This window comes from Hirundo rustica, chromosome 6 (genome assembly GCF_015227805.2).
Source record: "Hirundo rustica isolate bHirRus1 chromosome 6, bHirRus1.pri.v3, whole genome shotgun sequence".
In the NCBI taxonomy this organism is placed as follows: Eukaryota; Metazoa; Chordata; class Aves; order Passeriformes; family Hirundinidae; genus Hirundo; species Hirundo rustica.
In genome coordinates, this window is record NC_053455.1 from 39,840,278 (window position 1) to 39,858,040 (window position 17,763).

Consider the following 17,763-nt stretch of genomic DNA (forward strand, 5'->3'; position numbering starts at 1 on the left):
CGGCGCGGCTCCCGCCTCCCCGCCCCCGCCGCCCGGTCCTTGATCCAATTAACGGGAGCGGGCTCTGCCCAGGCAGGTGGGGTCGGCGGAGGCTGCCGGGTGGGCAGCGCTCGCTCCCGTCGTCGTCCCCCACCTCCACCTTGGGGAGCGCCTGGAGCCGTGGGGTGAGGAGGGGACTGAGGGAAGTCTGCCTGGCCGGGATCCCCCTCGCGGTGGGGGCGGGAGGGAGGCAGCCCTGGGAGGAGCTGCCCGCTTGGCCCAGCCCTGAATTCGGCTCCTGTCCCTGAATTCGGCTCCTGTCCCTGAGTTCGTTCATCTGTGCGCTGTGCCGGCCGGCTGACCTTCAGGGCCCGGGGCCGCCCTGGTGTGTTGGAGCAGGAGGTTCCCCAAGGCCGGCTCCCACCCAAGTGAAGTGCTGTGGTCTCGCTTTGTGAAAGTGGCGTGGGTCACACTCCCTGGGCTTAGAGGGTGGCATCACCTCTGTTCGCCTTGGCATCCGTCTTTCTCTTTCAGCCCGATCCTGCTAACTGTTTTCAGTCACGTTTCCTATCCTCTGGAAACCTCGGGCTGAGTAATTCGGACATCATCTTTAAGTCCTCCGAGCCTTTCAAGTGACACCAGCTGTTTTCTAAATGCCAGGGAGTTTGGCTGCCAGCGTTTCCTTTTGTAACGCCAGGCCCCGGAGTGCAAATTCCCCTGGGGCAGGGCTTGTACAAGGAGCATAGGAGACCTTGCTGGCCTGCCTCCTCTTGACTGCTTTCAAGTGACTTGGGACACAATTCCAAGGAGCAGTTGTGGGTTTGCAGTGATGTTTATTCCATTGGTGGAAAAAGGAAAGACTGAGAGCCTTGCAGAACGAAGAGAGGAAAGAGCATGCCATAAATATTCCAGTTCTCTGGAGCAGTACTTGGGTGTTTTCCCTTTCTTTACAAGTGCCCTAGATTTCATCAGAGCCTGAAAAAAACTGTGCTGATGCCCTTCACATACAGTGAAATGCTGTGTTAGAAAATGGACATTAAAAACCATTCCACGTATTTCTTCTGAGACCAATTCTCTCTTCACTTTTACCAGTATAGGGTCCCTGGAAGGTGGACACCCATGACAGGTCATCGCCTATGGTGTCACCATAAGCATCTTTTTAAAATGTGAGGAAAGATGCTTATCTTGTCCTCAAAGTTAACTATGGTTGAGTGTATATGCAGCAACTTCATCTTTTACTAAAACAAAACTGAACCCAACTCTGTGGCTTAGATATTCCCTAATTCAATTAAGTTCTGAGTTTTTGATTTCCATTATCAAATTAAAAGGTACATTATTGAGGATCAGAAAAAGCAAACACCTGTCATCCATTAACAGTGTTTGCCGTGTTATGTTCTCATGCTGATTTCTATATCGAGATCCCATGTGCATCTCAGATAGAGTGTCTAAGACAGATGCTGTGCACGTGGAACCTGGCCACCGCCAGTACTGATTGCAAGGTGAGACTACTAAATAGCACGGCTGCTGCAATGCTGTCTTCCAAGGCCTGGGGAAGACAGGGTGCTGGGCTAAAAGAGATCATAATGATAGTGATCTTTTTGTTCGTTTTCCTGGTATGGGCAGCTTAGCAATGGTCATGGGACAGAAGGAGGTCAGATAGCATGATATTTACTCCTTCTTCTCTAAGGCTTTATATTTTGTTTTCATTTTTCATGGAATATAGGGTTGTTTTCATATGCATGGCAAACTCTAGTTTCTCTAATGGATACACATCAGTAAAGAGACTAAAGTAGCTAAAAATATTCATGCTTTGGACAAAAAATCCTGGCAACAAGGAGGCAGAACACCTAATGATATTACTAATACCATGAAGCTCATTTTAGTTACAATATAGCTTTACCAGACCCAGTGACAAGACCACTTGATTCTGAGGGAGAGAGAGCCATGTCCCATAACTGAGGCAGAGCCTCAACACAGTTGTACACCTGAGAAAAGGCGTCATAAAAAATAAGCCTAATATCCTGTCCATGCAGAATTCTGTTTCTCTGACCTTGTTGCATACTGCAGTTTGAAGAGTGTGAGACTGTAAATACATGAAAGAATATTTTCTCAAATTAGTCTTTCTCTTGCTTGCTCAGAGTACCATCCAGACACTGGGCTGTGGGACATCAGGCCACTGGCATTCTTTCTGTGCATGAATTGTGTACTGTCTGCTGTTCTTGCCTTAGTGGATAATAATTACAAAAATATCTCGTGATTCTCTAGAGAGAAATCAAACTGTGTTAGTCATTGACACAAACACTCTATTTTGCATGTGGCCTCATCTTGAGTACTGTCTGCAGTTCTGGAATTCAAAATTTAAGAATGATGTTGAAGTCCTCGACTGTGTCCAGAGTTTGGCTTGTCTAGGCTGGAGAAAAGCAGGCTGAGGGGTGACCTCATGGCTCCCTACAGCTTCTTGAGAAGGGGAAGTGGAGAGGGAGGTGCTGATCTCTTCTCCTGAGATCCAGTTATAGGATGCATGGGAATGGTTTGAAGCTGCACGAGGGAAGGCTTAGACTGGACATTAGGAAGCATTTCTTTACAGGCAGACAAACACTGGAATAATCGTCCCAGAGAGCTGGCCAATGCCCCAAGCTGTCAGTTTTTAAGAGACATTTGGACAATGCCCTTAACACCAGGCTTTACCTAGGTCAGCCCTGAACTGGTCAGGCAGCTGGACTAGATGCTCATTGTAGGTCCCTTCCATAGGAAATATTATTTTCTACTCTTTTCTATTCCATTCCATTTCTAAAAAAATGCTGACTGTGATAGCTCCAAGATGGAAATGTGTAGGTTACACTGGGGTTTTTTTGCTAGTGGGTACAGTTCTAAGACAAATGCTGTGCATTACAAAAGTGCCTGATGAGATTTTAGGACTTGCTAATTGGGTTGATGTATATGTCAAAAACCAAATTGTATTCCTTATTATATTTTTTGTGTATGGCATTCTGATACAGCAATTAATACAACTTTGTTACTGTTCAGGGAAAAAGCATAGAGACTGAGTATTTGTTGTTTTTCTGGGAAGTTTTTCTCTGCATTTTCTAGTATGGGAGAAAATCCATAGGTAACTGTAGTTATAGCGCAAAAAATAGTGGCACCCGAACCCTACAGAAGCCATGGCTATGTACAGTTATTTTAGAACCGGTGTTCATAGCTACCTGTGTGGATGACTGTACCCTAATTACTCAGCATAGTTACTGGCAGGTCTGAAGCCGGGGACCTTAATGCTCCAGAGATGAGGGAAAAGGTTTCCCTCGCAACATGGCCGGCAGACAGCAGCCTCCTTTGCAGGTGCGGGGGGAAGCGCTGGTACCTCCCTCTGTGGTGGTAGAGCTCTTCCTTCCTCATTCTTATCAGCTTCGTCATGTAGGATCTGGTACTCTCTGAGCTGCTCTCGACACTTTGTTATCAGCTTTTGAAACCCCTTTTGATGGTCTTGATGCTGTTGTTGTTGTGTTACACCACCAGGTGCATTTTCTTGTGGAAATGGTGTTTTGAATTTGTTGTTGTTGTTGTTGTTTTTGATTGCTGTGTTTGGGGCCCTTACGAAATAGGCCAATTTGATGCTCTAGAAACTAATGAGGGGCGTATGATTTTACGTGCTACACCAAGTAAACAACAAGGCAGACAAAGACGGATCGCGCCTTTCAGGCCAGCGTGGCGCTCGCAGCCGCCTCTCGCTGCCGGGGAGCCGGAGGCTGCTCACGCTGATGGCCGGGGAGGCCGGCAGGGGTAGGGGCGTTGGAGGCGGGCAGGGGCTAGGGCCAGGCAAGCACCCTGCGCCCTGCCCAGCCTCCTCCTGTCGATGCCGCTGCCCCTCTGCGGCGAAGGGCGGCGGGGCCCGCCACGGCCGGCGAACTCGGCGCCGCTCCGGGGGCCGGGCCGAAGCCGCTGCCCCCCGTTCCCGCCCCGGTTATGAAACCGCGGGGGAGGGGCCAGTGGCGGCCGCGGCGGCGGCGGGAGGGCCGGGGCCGCGGCAGCGCAGGTGAGAGCGGGGTGGTCGCTCCGCGGGGGCGCCGCGCCGGGGGCTGCGGGCCGGCCCGCGCCAGGCCCGGGGGCGCCGCAAGGGGGGGCGCCGCCTGGGCAGGGGCCTGCGCGCTGCCCGCCCGGCTGTATTTAACGGGGCAGATAGCCGCGACGGCCGGTCAGGAATTCTAAGTAAGCTCAACGCGGGCACGGGCTCAGTCTAGGGATGCTCTGCGGGAAGGAGCTGCGGCTGCGGACGGCGTTTGGCGCACGGCCCGCTGGCTGCAGAGAAGGCCGCGGGAGGCCCGTGCTTTTCCTCAGGGGCCTGGTGGCGTTGTGGCCGGCATAACACGGGACGCGAGTGGCTGAATCCCACCGCCGCCAGAAGAGCGGTTCCGGTGTGGTTGCCAGGCGGTGCAGGAGCCCAATCCAAATACCGGGCGGTGGTTGTGAGGAAAAGTGGTCGTTATGCAGGAAATGCCTTCTGAGCCCATTTGTTGCGAGGCCAGTCAGCCCTGGCCATTGTCATAAAAACTGTGACCTTTCACTTAGCTGAATCTAAAGAGCTCGGTGTGACCTACTGGAAAAACAGTTAGGGTATTATGTGGTTTCATAGACTTATTTTATGCAAGTCTTTGGGTTTCAGGCTTAAACTGTGGGAAAGCACATCTGTCCAAACATATTCTAGTGCTTTAGGATATGTTAATTTTCATGTGTGAGCAAGGAAGATTTTATTGAACCTGTTCCTCTCTTCAGTAGAGAACAACAAAAAGTTAGTGTCATCCCAATGAAAGAGGATACAGGTCTAATCACTGCCTCCAGACTAACTGGGATTTGTTCCATTCTAGTTTTTCACTCTGTCCTCTGGTTAAGTGTATGACAGTCTTACCTTCCATGATTTGTTTGCTTTTAGTGATTGGACAGAATGGCTCCAGTGAACCAGTCAAAGGACAAGAAGCGTGAGAGGGCATGTCAACATTGGCCAGAAGAGGCAAAATCAGCTGGGAAGAGGAAACGGGATTATGGAGAACGAGGGAATGAGAAACAAGAAAAGAAATTGTTTGTTAGAAAAGCATCTAAACTCTCAGGGAAAATCGGTAACATTTCCTCAGATTCTTACTCTTTCTCCCTACCAGATTTACTGCAAATGACAGGCATTGACTGGTTGAAGAGGGAGAATGCCAAGAAGCATGTTCAGACATGAGTGTTCAGGTGGGGTTAGATGTTGAAGTAATAGGCAGACTTGTGCTGGGGTAGTACATCCTCCAAGTTTTTGTCTAGTGACTGTGTGTGCATGTGTGAATGTTTAAGTTTTGAGACTCTGTACCACTTGGTAAAAGCCTGAAGCACTGAAGATGTTGTTGCAGCTCATTTGAGGGTGGTTAAGTTTTGTGGAATTCCTGTATTACCAGATCTCTGCTTTAGCGTAGGACAGACCAGTCTCGGTAATCCATTCTTACTCTCATGCAATTACAAATGTAGTTGTTAGTTTTAAGGTTGGTGTCCTACAGCATCCAGTCTGAACTGATATTTGGACCCCATTCTTTCCCTATTCTAATTTTTGCTGCAGTAGTTAGGAATACTTTATACCTCTGTTCAGATTAGAATGGACAGAATTTCCTCTTATTACTTCTCCTCATGTGCATTTTTTTCCTTTTGTGTCTAACTTATGTTAAAAAAATCTCAAAGATTTCTGATGTAATGTGGAGTTGTGATTAATTTCTAATATACTGGAAAGTTTAATGCTTTGCATTATCAAGGGAGTTGTCTAGACTTTGCCTACAGCAACTTCATAGAATCATTTAGGTTCAGAAAGACCTTTAAGATCGTAGAATCCAACTGTTAACCCTGCACTGCCAAATCCACCACTAAACCATGTCCTTAAGTGCCACATCTACACATCTTTTAAGTATCTTTGGAATGGGGACTCGTCTGCTTCCCTGGGCAGCCTGTTCCAATGGTTGACAACTCTTTCAGTGAAGAAATTTTTCACGATAGCCAACCTAAACCTCTCCTGGTGCAACTGGAGACCCTTTCCTCCTTCCTATCACTTGTTACTTGGGAGAAGAGACCAACTCTCCTCTCCCTACAGCCTCCTTTCAGATGGTTGTAGAGAGCAATATGGTCTCCTCTCAGCCTCCTTTTCACAGATTTTAATTCTTTAATTTCTTTAATTCTATCCGTGGTTTAGGAGATCACTAGGGTTACTGCCTTGTGTGGAGATACTATGTGTTTTCTGTACAATTTTACTTAAGGATCTGGCTTAAGGATCCAGAAATTACTGAAGTGTTTTTCAAAAGTCAGATACAGGAGTTCTTTGATTCTGCATATTTCCACTGTAAGTCCAAACTTGGAGGAGTTAGCAGGGTGAACAGTGACTCTGGAGGCAAAATGCTCTGTTTGAAAGGAATTCTATCTATAATTGTAGATAGTTAAAACATCTTCTGTAGTTAATTTAGCTACGTGATTTTATTGTAACTTCATGACCTGATTTTTGTATTTGGTAAGCATCTGCCATTCCTGTAAGATACTTCAGGAAAATGAGGCTAATCATTTTTTTCCATTAACCCTTTCTTAAAAAGATGAAGACCTTAGTATTTGAGAAGTATAAAAGAGTACTTTTACATTCTGTGTTCCAGTTTGTATGTGTTTGGATTATTTTTTCTCCTGATCAATATAGGACAGTTTCCGTTTCTTACAATTAAACCACCTTTTTAGAAGGTTTCTTTCAGCTGATTCTAAAAAGGCTTGAAGCTTTATTTCTTAATAAATTGTCCATCATTGTAAAGTGAAATCTGAAAAAAATACCTCAATTTCTGTCACCTCTGAAGAAGAACTTGTGGGTACCAATTCTTCAGCAAAAAAAAGGAATTAGAATAGAAATACTTTTGTACCTATTTCAGCAGGTGTGACAAGTGTTCTTACTGTGTTGGCATGTGAACAAAAACTGCTTTTCTCCATCGTTGCATTAAAGAAAGATTTAATTTAGGTTCTAATCATATAGGATGATCCATGTATTTTCAGTCTTCTGTAGTGTGTTTGTTTTTTTTTTTAGTAAGTGTCCGGAAATGAAAATAACATTTGTGTTTCTTAAGAAATGCATGTGACCTTTAGATCCCCTGGGGTGTTGCAGACCACTGGTGTGGGGGTGATTAGATCACAGACATGGGACTGAACAGATCTAGTTTTTACGTAAAGGTTCCTGAAGATAAAAAATTGGAACATGAACAAAATGTAGAAACAAGCTGTGCTCTCAGCAAAAATCACTCTGAACAGAAAGGTTTTCAGGCAGTGAGAAGTCAGCAAGTCTATTATCAAAACCAAAACTCGCAGCGCTGTAAGCAGACTGTATGGGCTACAGCGTGAGCAGACAGAAAGTTCTGATTCACAGCAGGCATTTCAGGAACTCTGTGGACCTCATGTTGCCATACTTGGGAAATTTTCAGATGTTCCTGCTGATGACACACATGACACTTCTTTTGCTGTATGCAGGGGCTTGCCACCTCCTATGGCATAATTCCAAGTTGCTGGGGCTTTGGATATAAAACATTCAAATTGTATGCTGTCCAAGAGGTACACCACCCACCTGTGGCATTGCTTTAGTCCTTTCCTTTTGTCTTTGATAAATCTTCGGGAAAGAGAAGGAAGGTTTAACAAGAGGAATCATACACAAAACTCTAGTGGGCTATGGGATGCACTGTACTCCATATTTGCAGAAGCTGTTGCACCTTAGATGTGTAAGAATTATTTAGAGGTTTTTATCTTGTGGCTGAAGCTTTTAATGGATGTAGCAGCAAATGCAGATGTCTTCCTATATTGTTTAGTGAGTGAGCATGGCAGGTGTTGCTGATCAGTAAGTTTTACTCTTTTCCTCACTGGCAGGTTGCAGTGGAGGTGGGTTTGTGATGAGAAAGAAGAGAGCCCTTTCCTCTCAGCTGGAGCGGCGATGCAGCATCGTTCATTATGTCTACCAGAAAATGCTGGGAGGTTCCATTCAGGCACAGCTCAGGCAGGTGAGGAGTGTCTCTTTCAGGACCTGTTGGACATCTCAGCTCCCTACATAAAAAGATCTTCAACACAAGCAGAGGAACTTTTAGGAGCCTAAAAAGTTCCCCAGATACACAGTTTGTGGTTCCAAGTCTGGTGCACCCTTATGTTTCTTAATCCTGTAAAATGCAAAACCTGAGATAGCTTTCCCTTTTTGTTGACCCAGCCCTACCAATTTTTATCCTCTGTTAATTCTGTACTTCCTTGAATCATATTTAAACTTGCCCACTCTCCCAGTTGAGTTATTGCACAGTGATACTTTTGCATGCTGATCTGACTGTTTTGTGATACTGTTCTTGTATCCACTCTACTTTGCGAGTCTTGTCAGGTTAAGTGTTGATTTTTTTCCTCTTCACAGACATAGCCATCAAGTCCATAATGTTTTAGTGTTTGCAGAGCCGAATGCCTTTCATTTGAAAATTAATTCTTTCTGTAACATCCGTAGGTGGGAAGCACCTGGGCAAGCTTTGTTGTTAAGAATTTTGTGTGAACATACTAACATTAATGACAAATCGAAATTATTAGCATTCCTCATTCAGAGAATTTCAGGGATGCTTGCAAAAGTCATAATTCCTTTTACCTTTTTAACAGAGATTGGAGCTGGCTTTTCTGCGTTCTCTTTCCTCATACTGCCTCTTTCGAAGAGCAAGTCCCTTTGACAGGAGAGTGACGTGTCTGGAATGGCACCCAACACACCCCAGTACGCTAGCTGTCGGATCCAAAGGTGGAGACATCATCCTTTGGGACTGTGAAGTACTTGCTAAAACCTGCTTCATAAAGGGGGTAAGCCTCTGTATGTGAGGAATGGGTGGGAGGGAAAACCAGGGTGCTATGAAGTACTGCAGATAAAAATGGAGGTCTGTTCTGAGAAGCACATGAGGGTCTCAGTTTCAGAGCAGCCAGTAATGGGTAGGACTGAGATGTATCAGCCTATCTGTTCCCAAGTCCCACACTCTTCTAGCACACTGGGGAGAACTGAGGCATGGTAATTAAGTGCATAATGAAGCTGCACTTGGTGTGTGCCCAGTGGAAAAATAATACAGCAACTGGCAAAACAGTTGTCTTCGAGGTGGCATGAATGGTTTGTACAGCTGGCATACCCCCTATTGCTGGATTCAGCCATTTCCATTCCAACAGGGGTTCAAAGACTTTGTAATTTTTTTCACCTTTCTAAGTTAAGATAGGTACACATTGGGAGGTCTATCCTCCAGAAATTCCAGAGTCACCTCATTCTTTTTGTAAATAGTGTGGTGCCAGACAGCAAGGGAGTACCTTGCCTGGGGACTGAAGGAATTGCAGCTTTGTCCCCCAGGAGGGCAGCTCCTGGTTTAGTTGTCATGCAGGAGACACGGTTGTCTTTCCTGCTTAGAGGACTGTGGTGTGTTTCACTGTTACTGTTAAGAACATAGCAGTGCCTGCAGACTTAGAGAACACACTTTTCTCCTTCCCCGTCACTCAGTGGAATTTTCTTTTGTTCATCCCCTTCCTTGTAGATGGGAGCTGGAGGGGCCATCACAGCAATGAAGTTTAACCCTTTTAACCCTAGTCAGCTGTACACTGCGTCAGTTGCCGGCACTACCACCCTGCAGGATTTTAATGGCCATACTGTCCGGGTCTTCACCAGCACCGAGGACTGGGAGTAAGAATTACAGTAATGCTTTGGGCCTCTGTGTCCTGCTGGCAGAAGCACTACAGAGAGCAAGAGAAACAGAGAGAGATATGTTTGTCTCTAATATGTGAGAGCTGGACTTCCTCTTTCCCATGTCCTTTATCCTCTGAATTTCAGGGAGGCTCATTCTTTTTATTTCTCCTTGAAATGGGGTAGTGGGTAGGAAGGGTCTTTTCACTGATGGGGAGGGACTCTTCCTTTTGTACATGAGTGAATGGGGATCCAGTGGATTTCCTTAGTTGTCTGTTCTTAACACACCACAAAACTCTGTGCCCTGGGGACCTTCTAACCTCTTCACCTGCTAGCAGTGCTGCTTGTTGTCAGATGGCTTTTACAGGACAATTCATAGTTCTCTCCATGCTTCTCCACAAATGCCAGACTTTAAGCAGTGCCTGCCATTAGGGTAATGCTAATTCATCCCACTGAGCTTCTGGTACTTACCTAAAATAGCAAAATTAAGAGTCTGGGTTCCTTCAGTAGTGAGCGAAAAGAGGAGATGAATTGCTAGAAGCAGCTCTCAGAATTATCTTCTCAAGACTGTTGTTTTCCTGTGGACTCATGAAGAAGCCTGAGCTCTTCAGTTAGTTACTTGAGTTCTGTGCTTGAATGTGAGAGAATTTGAGTTAGCCTTCACTTTACTTTCCCCCACCTAATTCTTTCTGCGTGCAGCTTTCATGGTGACTTTTTAATTTGGCTGTTCACCTGCAACATAGGGCAGAAGGTGAACCCAAGTCATGCTGGGATGACTGGTGGGGTGAGCAAGGAGAGATAAACTGGGTCCTGAGACATGAGGATCTTGTATCCCAGTGGGATGCCTGTCACAACAGTGATGCCTGGATTTGAAAGGGCATACTATCCTCCTACTGCTGTGTGGACAGGCAGGCTCTATGTGCCGGCCTTTTTTATCTTCATTGGCCTCCTGAAACATGGTATTTACAGTGAGACTTTACTACGTAGTTGTTCTGTGAGCAGCAGTTGGAGTGTACTTGAGTACCAGAGAGTTTGGGGACTCCCAGCTAGCTTTCTTTTTTCCTGTCTTTGTGTAGGTTTCCACTTTTCCTCAGTAGACAAGCTGGAGGAAAACAACAGAACAATAACAATACAACATAACAAAGAATATAAGATTCCTGTGCCATGGGGTTAGCAGTAAGATTTGCACTTGGCTTTTCCTGCTTGTTGGTACCTTGAGAAAGACCAGATACAGCACTGGAAGCAGCCTGTAGGGAGCTACTCAGTGTAGTCTGTAAGAAAAGCTTGGTACTGGGCTATCAGGCGGTTTTATGTGGTTTATGCATGGAATGGTGCTGGTGTTGTTTGTGATCTCCTAAGCATGGTCTGAGCCAGGTGGTTCACTGCAGATTAGTCCTACCTCCAGAACAGAAGCAGCAGTGCTTCCTGCTAATGCGGTCTGCATCCCAAAGTTTGAAGGATCAGAATTTATGTGCTTGGATGTGAAACAGGTTAGAAAAAAAGAGTTCTTGTGTATGTGCTCTGCCAGAAAGCAGTGCTTGTACCTAGAGAAACTGACTGTGTGTACCAGGAGGTGACTGTTGGCTTAAGATTTTCACTTTCACTCTAACCTTGATGTCTCTTGGCTTTGTGTGTATTTCAGAAAGGGCCAGGAGATTCTCTCGGAGACATCAAGTTCAGTCCTTATGAGGCAGAGAAGCTTTATGTGGCATCAGGTGATGGCACCCTAAGTCTGCAGGATCTTGAGGGCAGAACGGTGCAGGTGATCTCTCGTGCCCTGGACTGTGGCCACGAGCATCATAATGTTTGGTGAGAAGAGGGCACTGCAAGGTTAATTCTCTGTTCCTCGGGGTTAATGCTGTGTTGCTTATCTCTGCCAGTGTCAGGAGACTCTTGGTTTGAATTGGTCTCATGGGGGAGCTTGGAGACAGAGTCCTGGTTGCTAGGCAGTCACAGGGCACTTAGGCTTTTACATTAGCTGAGCGTGCTGCCCACATCTTCCCACGTTACTTTCTGGTGATGCCATCTCCTGTCTTGCAGAGACTGACAGCTTTTCCATATCTGCAAGATAGGAAATGGCATCACCAGAAAGTGTGAGGTGAGAAGAGCAGGGTAACTTCCTTCTCTTCATTGTTGTCAGTAGTCTGTTTTGTCAGTGGAATCCAGCTCAGGTAGCATAAGAAAAGCCACACAACATTCCTGCACAATTTGAGTTTCAGTTTATTGAGTTTACCCTGTGGCCCTTTTGTAGACTTCAGGCTCACTAGGTTGATTTTCCGTGGCCTTGAATTCTTAGAATAATTTATCTTGCAAGTGAAGCTTTTGCAACAAGTTCCCGAAGGACCCCAGCTTTACTCTCACTGTCCTTCTCCTGGGAGAGCTGGCAGAAAGACGTATGTCTTTATCAGATAAGTTTCTATTCAGTTTTGTTTCCTCGAGCATGAAGTTGAGATAGTTTGATGTGCAACTTTTCAGTCCAAAGCTTCTGTCTTTGCTGCTGCTTCAGTGTTTTGTGGAAATGTAATTTTAAAGCTGTTTCTCCACATTTGTCAAAGTCCCAAGGATGTTCTGATCTTTCCCAAGGTATTTTCATGTGCAGGCACCAAGTGGTTCTTCAGCCTCAATTATGTTCCACTGTTGCAATGTGTTACACTACACCTAATAAGCACTTCAAAATTACTTTGAAGTTGTTTCACAGTCAGTCACCAACAGAAAACATTGTTGATAAGCTGTCCTTCTTCCTGATACTCAGGCCCACACCACTCAGGCAGGAGATTGCAGTCTGTTGCAGTCTCCCTTGTCAGGGAGGAGATGTGAACCAGAACTCCACTGCCTTCACTTTTCTCTAGAAACAGCACTGATTTGTGTCTTTCCCTCTAGTTGCTGGTACTGCAGTGTGGACGTTTCTGCAAGCTGCCGTGCCGTGGTGACAGGTGATAATGTGGGCAATGTGGTCCTGCTCAGCACTTCTGGTGAAGAGGTTTGTATGGCTCCATGCAGCATCTCCTCTGCAGGAATCTTCATGGCTCATGTGCTTTCCTACTCTACAGGGACCCTGGAAAGAGTAGCAAGTGGCTTGCAGCTCAGGAGATGAGCTCACTTATTGTCTGGGTGGTGAGAAACACTCCACTTCTGCCACCCAGTAGACATTTTACATTGTTGAGTGTAATGGTAATAATTTCTAAACCTGTCATGTGCTACCCCTTCCTTAAGAGTATTTGCTACTAGCCAGAGTAATTAATTATAGGGTAACCTGAAGATGTGAGCACCCTCTGCCAACAACTTTCACACTTCCAGAAACTTAGTGCCCTGATGGGAGTCATTTAGGAGGCACTGCGTTGCTGTACAGCCTTCACTGACCTGGGGGTAGGCACGGAGCAGTGAATATTGGGATGGAAATTGCACTCCTGCTCTTGGACACGAGAGGGCAGGCAGAGGCAGACTTTGAGTCTGGAGTAGTAGCGAAAGAGGAGAGAATAGTTGGAGTGGACCCTGCTTCAAGAGCCTGCTGTACTGTCACAGTGGCACTGCCCTCTCTCCTTCACGTAAGGGTAATATCTGTAAAAGTTTGCTACCCAATGAGCTGTGGCCAGAGGCAGCTGTGTAAAGCAGTGGGCAGAATCAGGAGTGCTCCAGGTAACTTGTCTTATTCAGTGTTAGTTGCTGACTCACTTTTTGTCCCCTCTGAAAGAATGTGACAGTCTTTTCTGCAGTTGGGAGGTATCTGTTATTCTAGGGAGGATGGCCAGCTTCAGCCTTTAGATTAGAGATAACCTTCTGGCTTTTATAGAAATTTATTCATGGCTGCTTTGTGTTTATTTGTTGTTGTAGTTAATTGAGATATTTGTCCTACCCTCATGTCTCTTTGCTCACGTGTTTCTAGAAGCCAGTTATATCTCCTCTCACCTTTTTTACTTAAAGAAAGGTTTTTTGGTTTTCCACACAAAGCAGTTCCTTCCTTCTTTTTATCTTGGCAGTAGATTTTCTCTACGTGTTCCAGTTTGTTTAAATCTTTCTACAAGTGAAAGGCTGGTACTGCTTAAAGTCTTCGAGATATGATCTTGCTTTGTGCAGTGGCACTAATACTTCTCTCCATGAAGGCCAGGGGTTGTGCTTTCTTTTCTCATAGCTGTAATAAATTGACAGATCAGAGTTTTTCTAGAATGAAATAGTTACTTCCCAAGGTCATTCTTTTAATTTCTTGTTTCCAGTGAATACACTCTTGGTGTATTTTAGAAGTTTTTTTACTCATTAAATGTGAGACCTCTTTACTCGGCACTAGGAGATTATAATTTATTTTTTTTTTACTCCAGATCTTGATTATTTTTTTACATTATTTTCTGTTTGCTGCAGATCTGGAAGCTGAAATTGCACAAGAAGAAAGTGACTCATGTAGAGTTTAACTCCCGATGTGAGTGGATGTTTGCCACAGCATCTGTGGATCAGACAGTCAAAATCTGGGACCTCAGAAATATCAAAAACAAAACGAACTTTCTTCATCTGCTTCCACATGAGAAACCTGTCAATGCAGGTGAGTTAAGCATTTCTTTGCATAGATGTCTGCAGAGAGTCCACTCGACTCAGCTTTTATTGTGGTGGCAGTGTTAGGTTTTACTCAGATTCCAAGTTGCATGCTAATTAAAGGAAGGAAGCTATTGGGAATAGCTGTGGCCAGAGGCAGGGAGGTGGCTAGGGCAGCTGCAGCACCTTCTTAAGACTTGCCATACAAATTTTGACACTGTACCTTAGAAGTGAGTTTGAAAGCAGCAGTGGCTGAGATTAGAAAACTGAATTTATTGGGGCAATCCTTTTAACAAGAGCAGAAAATGGAACTCAAACCTCTATTCCTTGGGTGCAACTTTAGCAGTTGATGGGAGTCCAAGCTGCAGGTGTCCATCTCATTATTCTGCTGTCTTTCCATTTGAACGAGCAAGTTCCTTGCTTTGCAATGTTTCCTCCTGTGATTCTGAAATGAGAAAAAAATTTCTTCTTAGGTAACCCAGCATGGTAGGTTTCAGCTTACTTTTTGTAAGAGTTTTGAGTTTGAGACAGGTAGTCTGTCTTGTCAAAGTCTTATCTGTTGGGACACAGCCATATTCACATCCTAATTAAAGAAATAGGGATGGATTTTCAATCAGCGAAACGTGACACTATGTTTCTTGTCAGTCACTGTGTTGTGATCTTTAGTTTTCCTTATTGTCTCACTTTCCTAGCTTACTTCAGCCCAACACATGGTGCCAAGCTTCTGAGCACAGACCAGCACAATGAAATCAGGGTTTATTCGTCTTCAGACTGGACCAAGCCACAGCATCTGATTCCACATCCACACAGGCAGTTTCAGCACCTCACACCTATTAAGGTAAGTCTAAGAGGAACATCATGTTTGGTGCTAGCAGCCATCTGCAAATCAGAAATGGTCTGATTTGGTCAAGGTGCTATATTGGTGGGTGGATATTTACACTGCTGCTGCTCCCAGTGAAGCACTGTTCCTCAGCCTGTGGGTGGGATATAGTAAGAGCTTCTCCCAATGTCAGTGGTGTGGATTGTGTCCCTTTCTCCACGCTCTCCATGACTCTGTTCTCTGATCAGGCAACGTGGCACCCTCGCTATGACCTGATTGTGGTGGGTCGCTACCCAGACCCCAAGTTCCCCGGGTACACGCTGAACGAGCTGCGAACCGTGGATGTGTTCGATGGAAACACCGGTGAGATGGTGTGTCAGCTCTACGATCCAAATGCGTCGGGGATCATCTCGGTGAGTTGAGCGCTGCAGCTGAAAGGGCTGTCAACAACGCTGCTCTGCCTCTGGGAAAGAGGCACGGCTTAGGGACTGGAACCATATCCAGCTTACTTGTGACAGACTCAGGCTGTCATGGGATATGGCTGCCAGCTAAAACTGCTGACTCAAGCAGGGCTAGGCCTTGGTCCTTTGTGGGGTTTTTGTGATACTCTTAGGGAACTCTGATTTTTCCAGATGGTTTGTTGCTGTTATATAACCTGTGGTGCTCTTATGACTTACATAAGCAGTGATGCTCTTACAGACTCTGTGTTTTCATTTTCAGCTCAATAAATTTAACCCTATGGGAGACACACTGGCTTCTGGCATGGGTAAGTAAAGAGAACTTGGGTTCTAGGCCCAGAAAAGGGCTGGCTTGTTATTCCATGCCATCCACAAAGCAGTAGAAAAAAACAATGGAGGGGGGAAAGCCTTTTCCTGCAGGGCTGTACCGTTTCCCTTTGTTTAATTTATCACATTTCCTAGGCTGCAGAGCCAAGTTTAGTCAGCTTCTTGCAGGCTGTGTGGGATTCAGTTAGCTGGCTATAGATTTGGGTCTTAGACCTGTGATAGAAGAGACTAGGAATTACTTATATTTCTTAGTTAGATCTGTGGACACAGCATCTACAATAGCTATTTTTGCATCCTCTATACTTTGGAAATACCTTAGGAAAAGTCTTTTGAATTTCTAGCATTTAAGTGCCATAGCCTAAGGTATTATGATCGATGCAGAGTTTCTGATACGCAGGATTTAACTTTTCTTCTCAGGCTTTAATATTCTGATCTGGAACCAGGAGGAGATGGCAGCCAAGAAGCATGAACATCTTTTGAAAGCCATGACAAATGAGGAGATTGAACCGTGAGAGAACAGGGGATTGGAAGCTGGAGTTCATCCAGACATAGAGGGCAGAGGCAGGCAAACCCTGGCACAAGCAAACTCAAAACTAAGTTAATGTCTGGGGAGCCAGAGGAGATGAAAACAAAAAGCAGTAATTCTAAACTGGAGGGAAGAAGTGAAAAGAAATGGATCTAGAGACCTGATTTAGTATTTTGATCCTTTCTGAATCCCAGGGTACCAACTCAGTTGTTGGCAATGGGCAGTGTAAGCCGTGCAGGGAATTAGACTTTGTCCTTCCTTCCTGGATCCGAGTTGCTTCCCTGATCCTCTTGGCCTCCCTTTCTAGGAAGTTGTGTCAGTATTTGGTTCCTCCAATTGCTACTCGTTTTCTGAGGCACTAGGAAAACTTCCAAGATGCTCCTAGATCTTGCTGGAGTTACTGCTTTCAGCCTGCCATATCTGTTTGTCATCACTTGTCAGAGGTTCCCATTTCCTGTAGTCTGCAGTGGAGCAGCTCATGACAGGGTCCCCAGCCTGTTCTAGTCCAACCAAGTTGAGAAACCATTTGCTGACAGGATTGACGTCCTGAAAAGATGGAACGTTCACAGGGGTGAAGTCATGGATAGCTTGAGTATCCTAGAAAACACACCAAGCTCTCCCTTATGCAAGCTTGGAAAATGTGTTTGTTAAGACATCAGGCTTAGCCTGTTCTCTGCTTGCAGCTGTTTAACTGGACCACAAAGAACAGGATGCCAGAGGTCTCTGTCACTGATTGCAAGGACAGTATGGAGCTGGGCACCTACTGATTCTGTAGTTTCTGTTTTCAGAGTTCTATGCTGTTTCTTGCCAATGATTAGGTAATTTTTTTCCCCCCATACCTATGTGCTTCAGAATGTTTGGTAAGAGTGTTATAAAGCAGGAATGAGGGATTTCTTCTGAATACCCCTGCTCAGAGCCAAATCTCAAGACTGTTGTTACACAGTTAAGTTTTGCTTTTTCTAGTTTGTTTACAAGGCTGCCTGGGGCCTTGCTGCTGTCCCAGAGGTTGATGGGATGGGATAGGCTCCAGGCCTGTGCATATTCTCCACATTCACATTTATAGTTTTGCAATATTAATATCAATAAAGTTTTGTACTAAACTAAAATTCTTTGATAGAGTGGCTGCTTTGAGGATACTGCTGAACTGCTTTTGTTCTGAGAAGATTGAGACCTTTCTACAGGAGGGCTATGAGACGTACAACCGTGGTAGAAGTACCAGTCATAGTTCTGGTCTGCAGCACCCCTCCAAGGTGCACAGGATGCATCATCAGCTCTATCTGTGCATAGCTGCTGCAGTCAAAACCAGTTTATGTCAAAACTCCCTGTGTGATGTGTGGGATTGTGAAACAGGGAATTCCTTTGGTGGGTATGCTGCAGTAAATTCTGCCTGCTTTCCAACACTGAGCACACTGGTGCTAACCCTGTGAACTCCTAG

At 45.3% G+C, this 17,763-nt stretch overlaps 1 protein-coding gene across 3 annotated transcripts; it reads left to right on the forward strand.

Annotated features, from left to right (window-relative positions):
• Positions 1–47: 47 nt before the first annotated feature.
• Positions 48–17,430, forward strand: DDB2 (damage specific DNA binding protein 2). 3 transcript variants are annotated; one of them, XM_058420839.1, is made up of 11 exons: positions 48–164; positions 4,904–5,087; positions 7,873–8,003; positions 8,629–8,820; positions 11,319–11,485; positions 12,557–12,656; positions 14,030–14,207; positions 14,890–15,035; positions 15,266–15,430; positions 15,738–15,783; positions 16,220–17,393. In XM_058420839.1, exons 2-11 carry the CDS (start codon positions 4,916–4,918, stop codon positions 16,312–16,314), a joined length of 1,392 nt encoding a protein of 463 aa, XP_058276822.1. In that variant the 5' UTR covers positions 48–164; positions 4,904–4,915; the 3' UTR covers positions 16,315–17,393. The 3 variants fall into 3 exon arrangements, with proteins under 3 accessions (XP_058276822.1, XP_039924168.1, XP_039924169.1); XM_040068234.2 differs by lacking the exon at positions 48–164 and adding an exon at positions 3,952–4,009 and having other exon boundaries at positions 16,220–17,430; XM_040068235.2 differs by lacking the exons at positions 48–164; positions 11,319–11,485 and adding exons at positions 3,952–4,009; positions 9,531–9,676 and having other exon boundaries at positions 16,220–17,429.
• The last annotated feature ends 333 nt before the right edge of the window (positions 17,431–17,763 follow it).

Coding starts and splice junctions, on each gene's coding strand:
- DDB2 (XM_058420839.1), top strand. CDS start 4,916: ATGGCTCCAGTGAACCAGTCAAAGGACAAGAAGCGTGAGAGGGCATGT. Junction 5,088..7,872: donor TAAACTCTCAGGGAAAATCG/GTAACATTTCCT, acceptor CCTCACTGGCAG/GTTGCAGTGGAGGTGGGTTT. Junction 12,657..14,029: donor TCAGCACTTCTGGTGAAGAG/GTTTGTATGGCT, acceptor TGTTTGCTGCAG/ATCTGGAAGCTGAAATTGCA.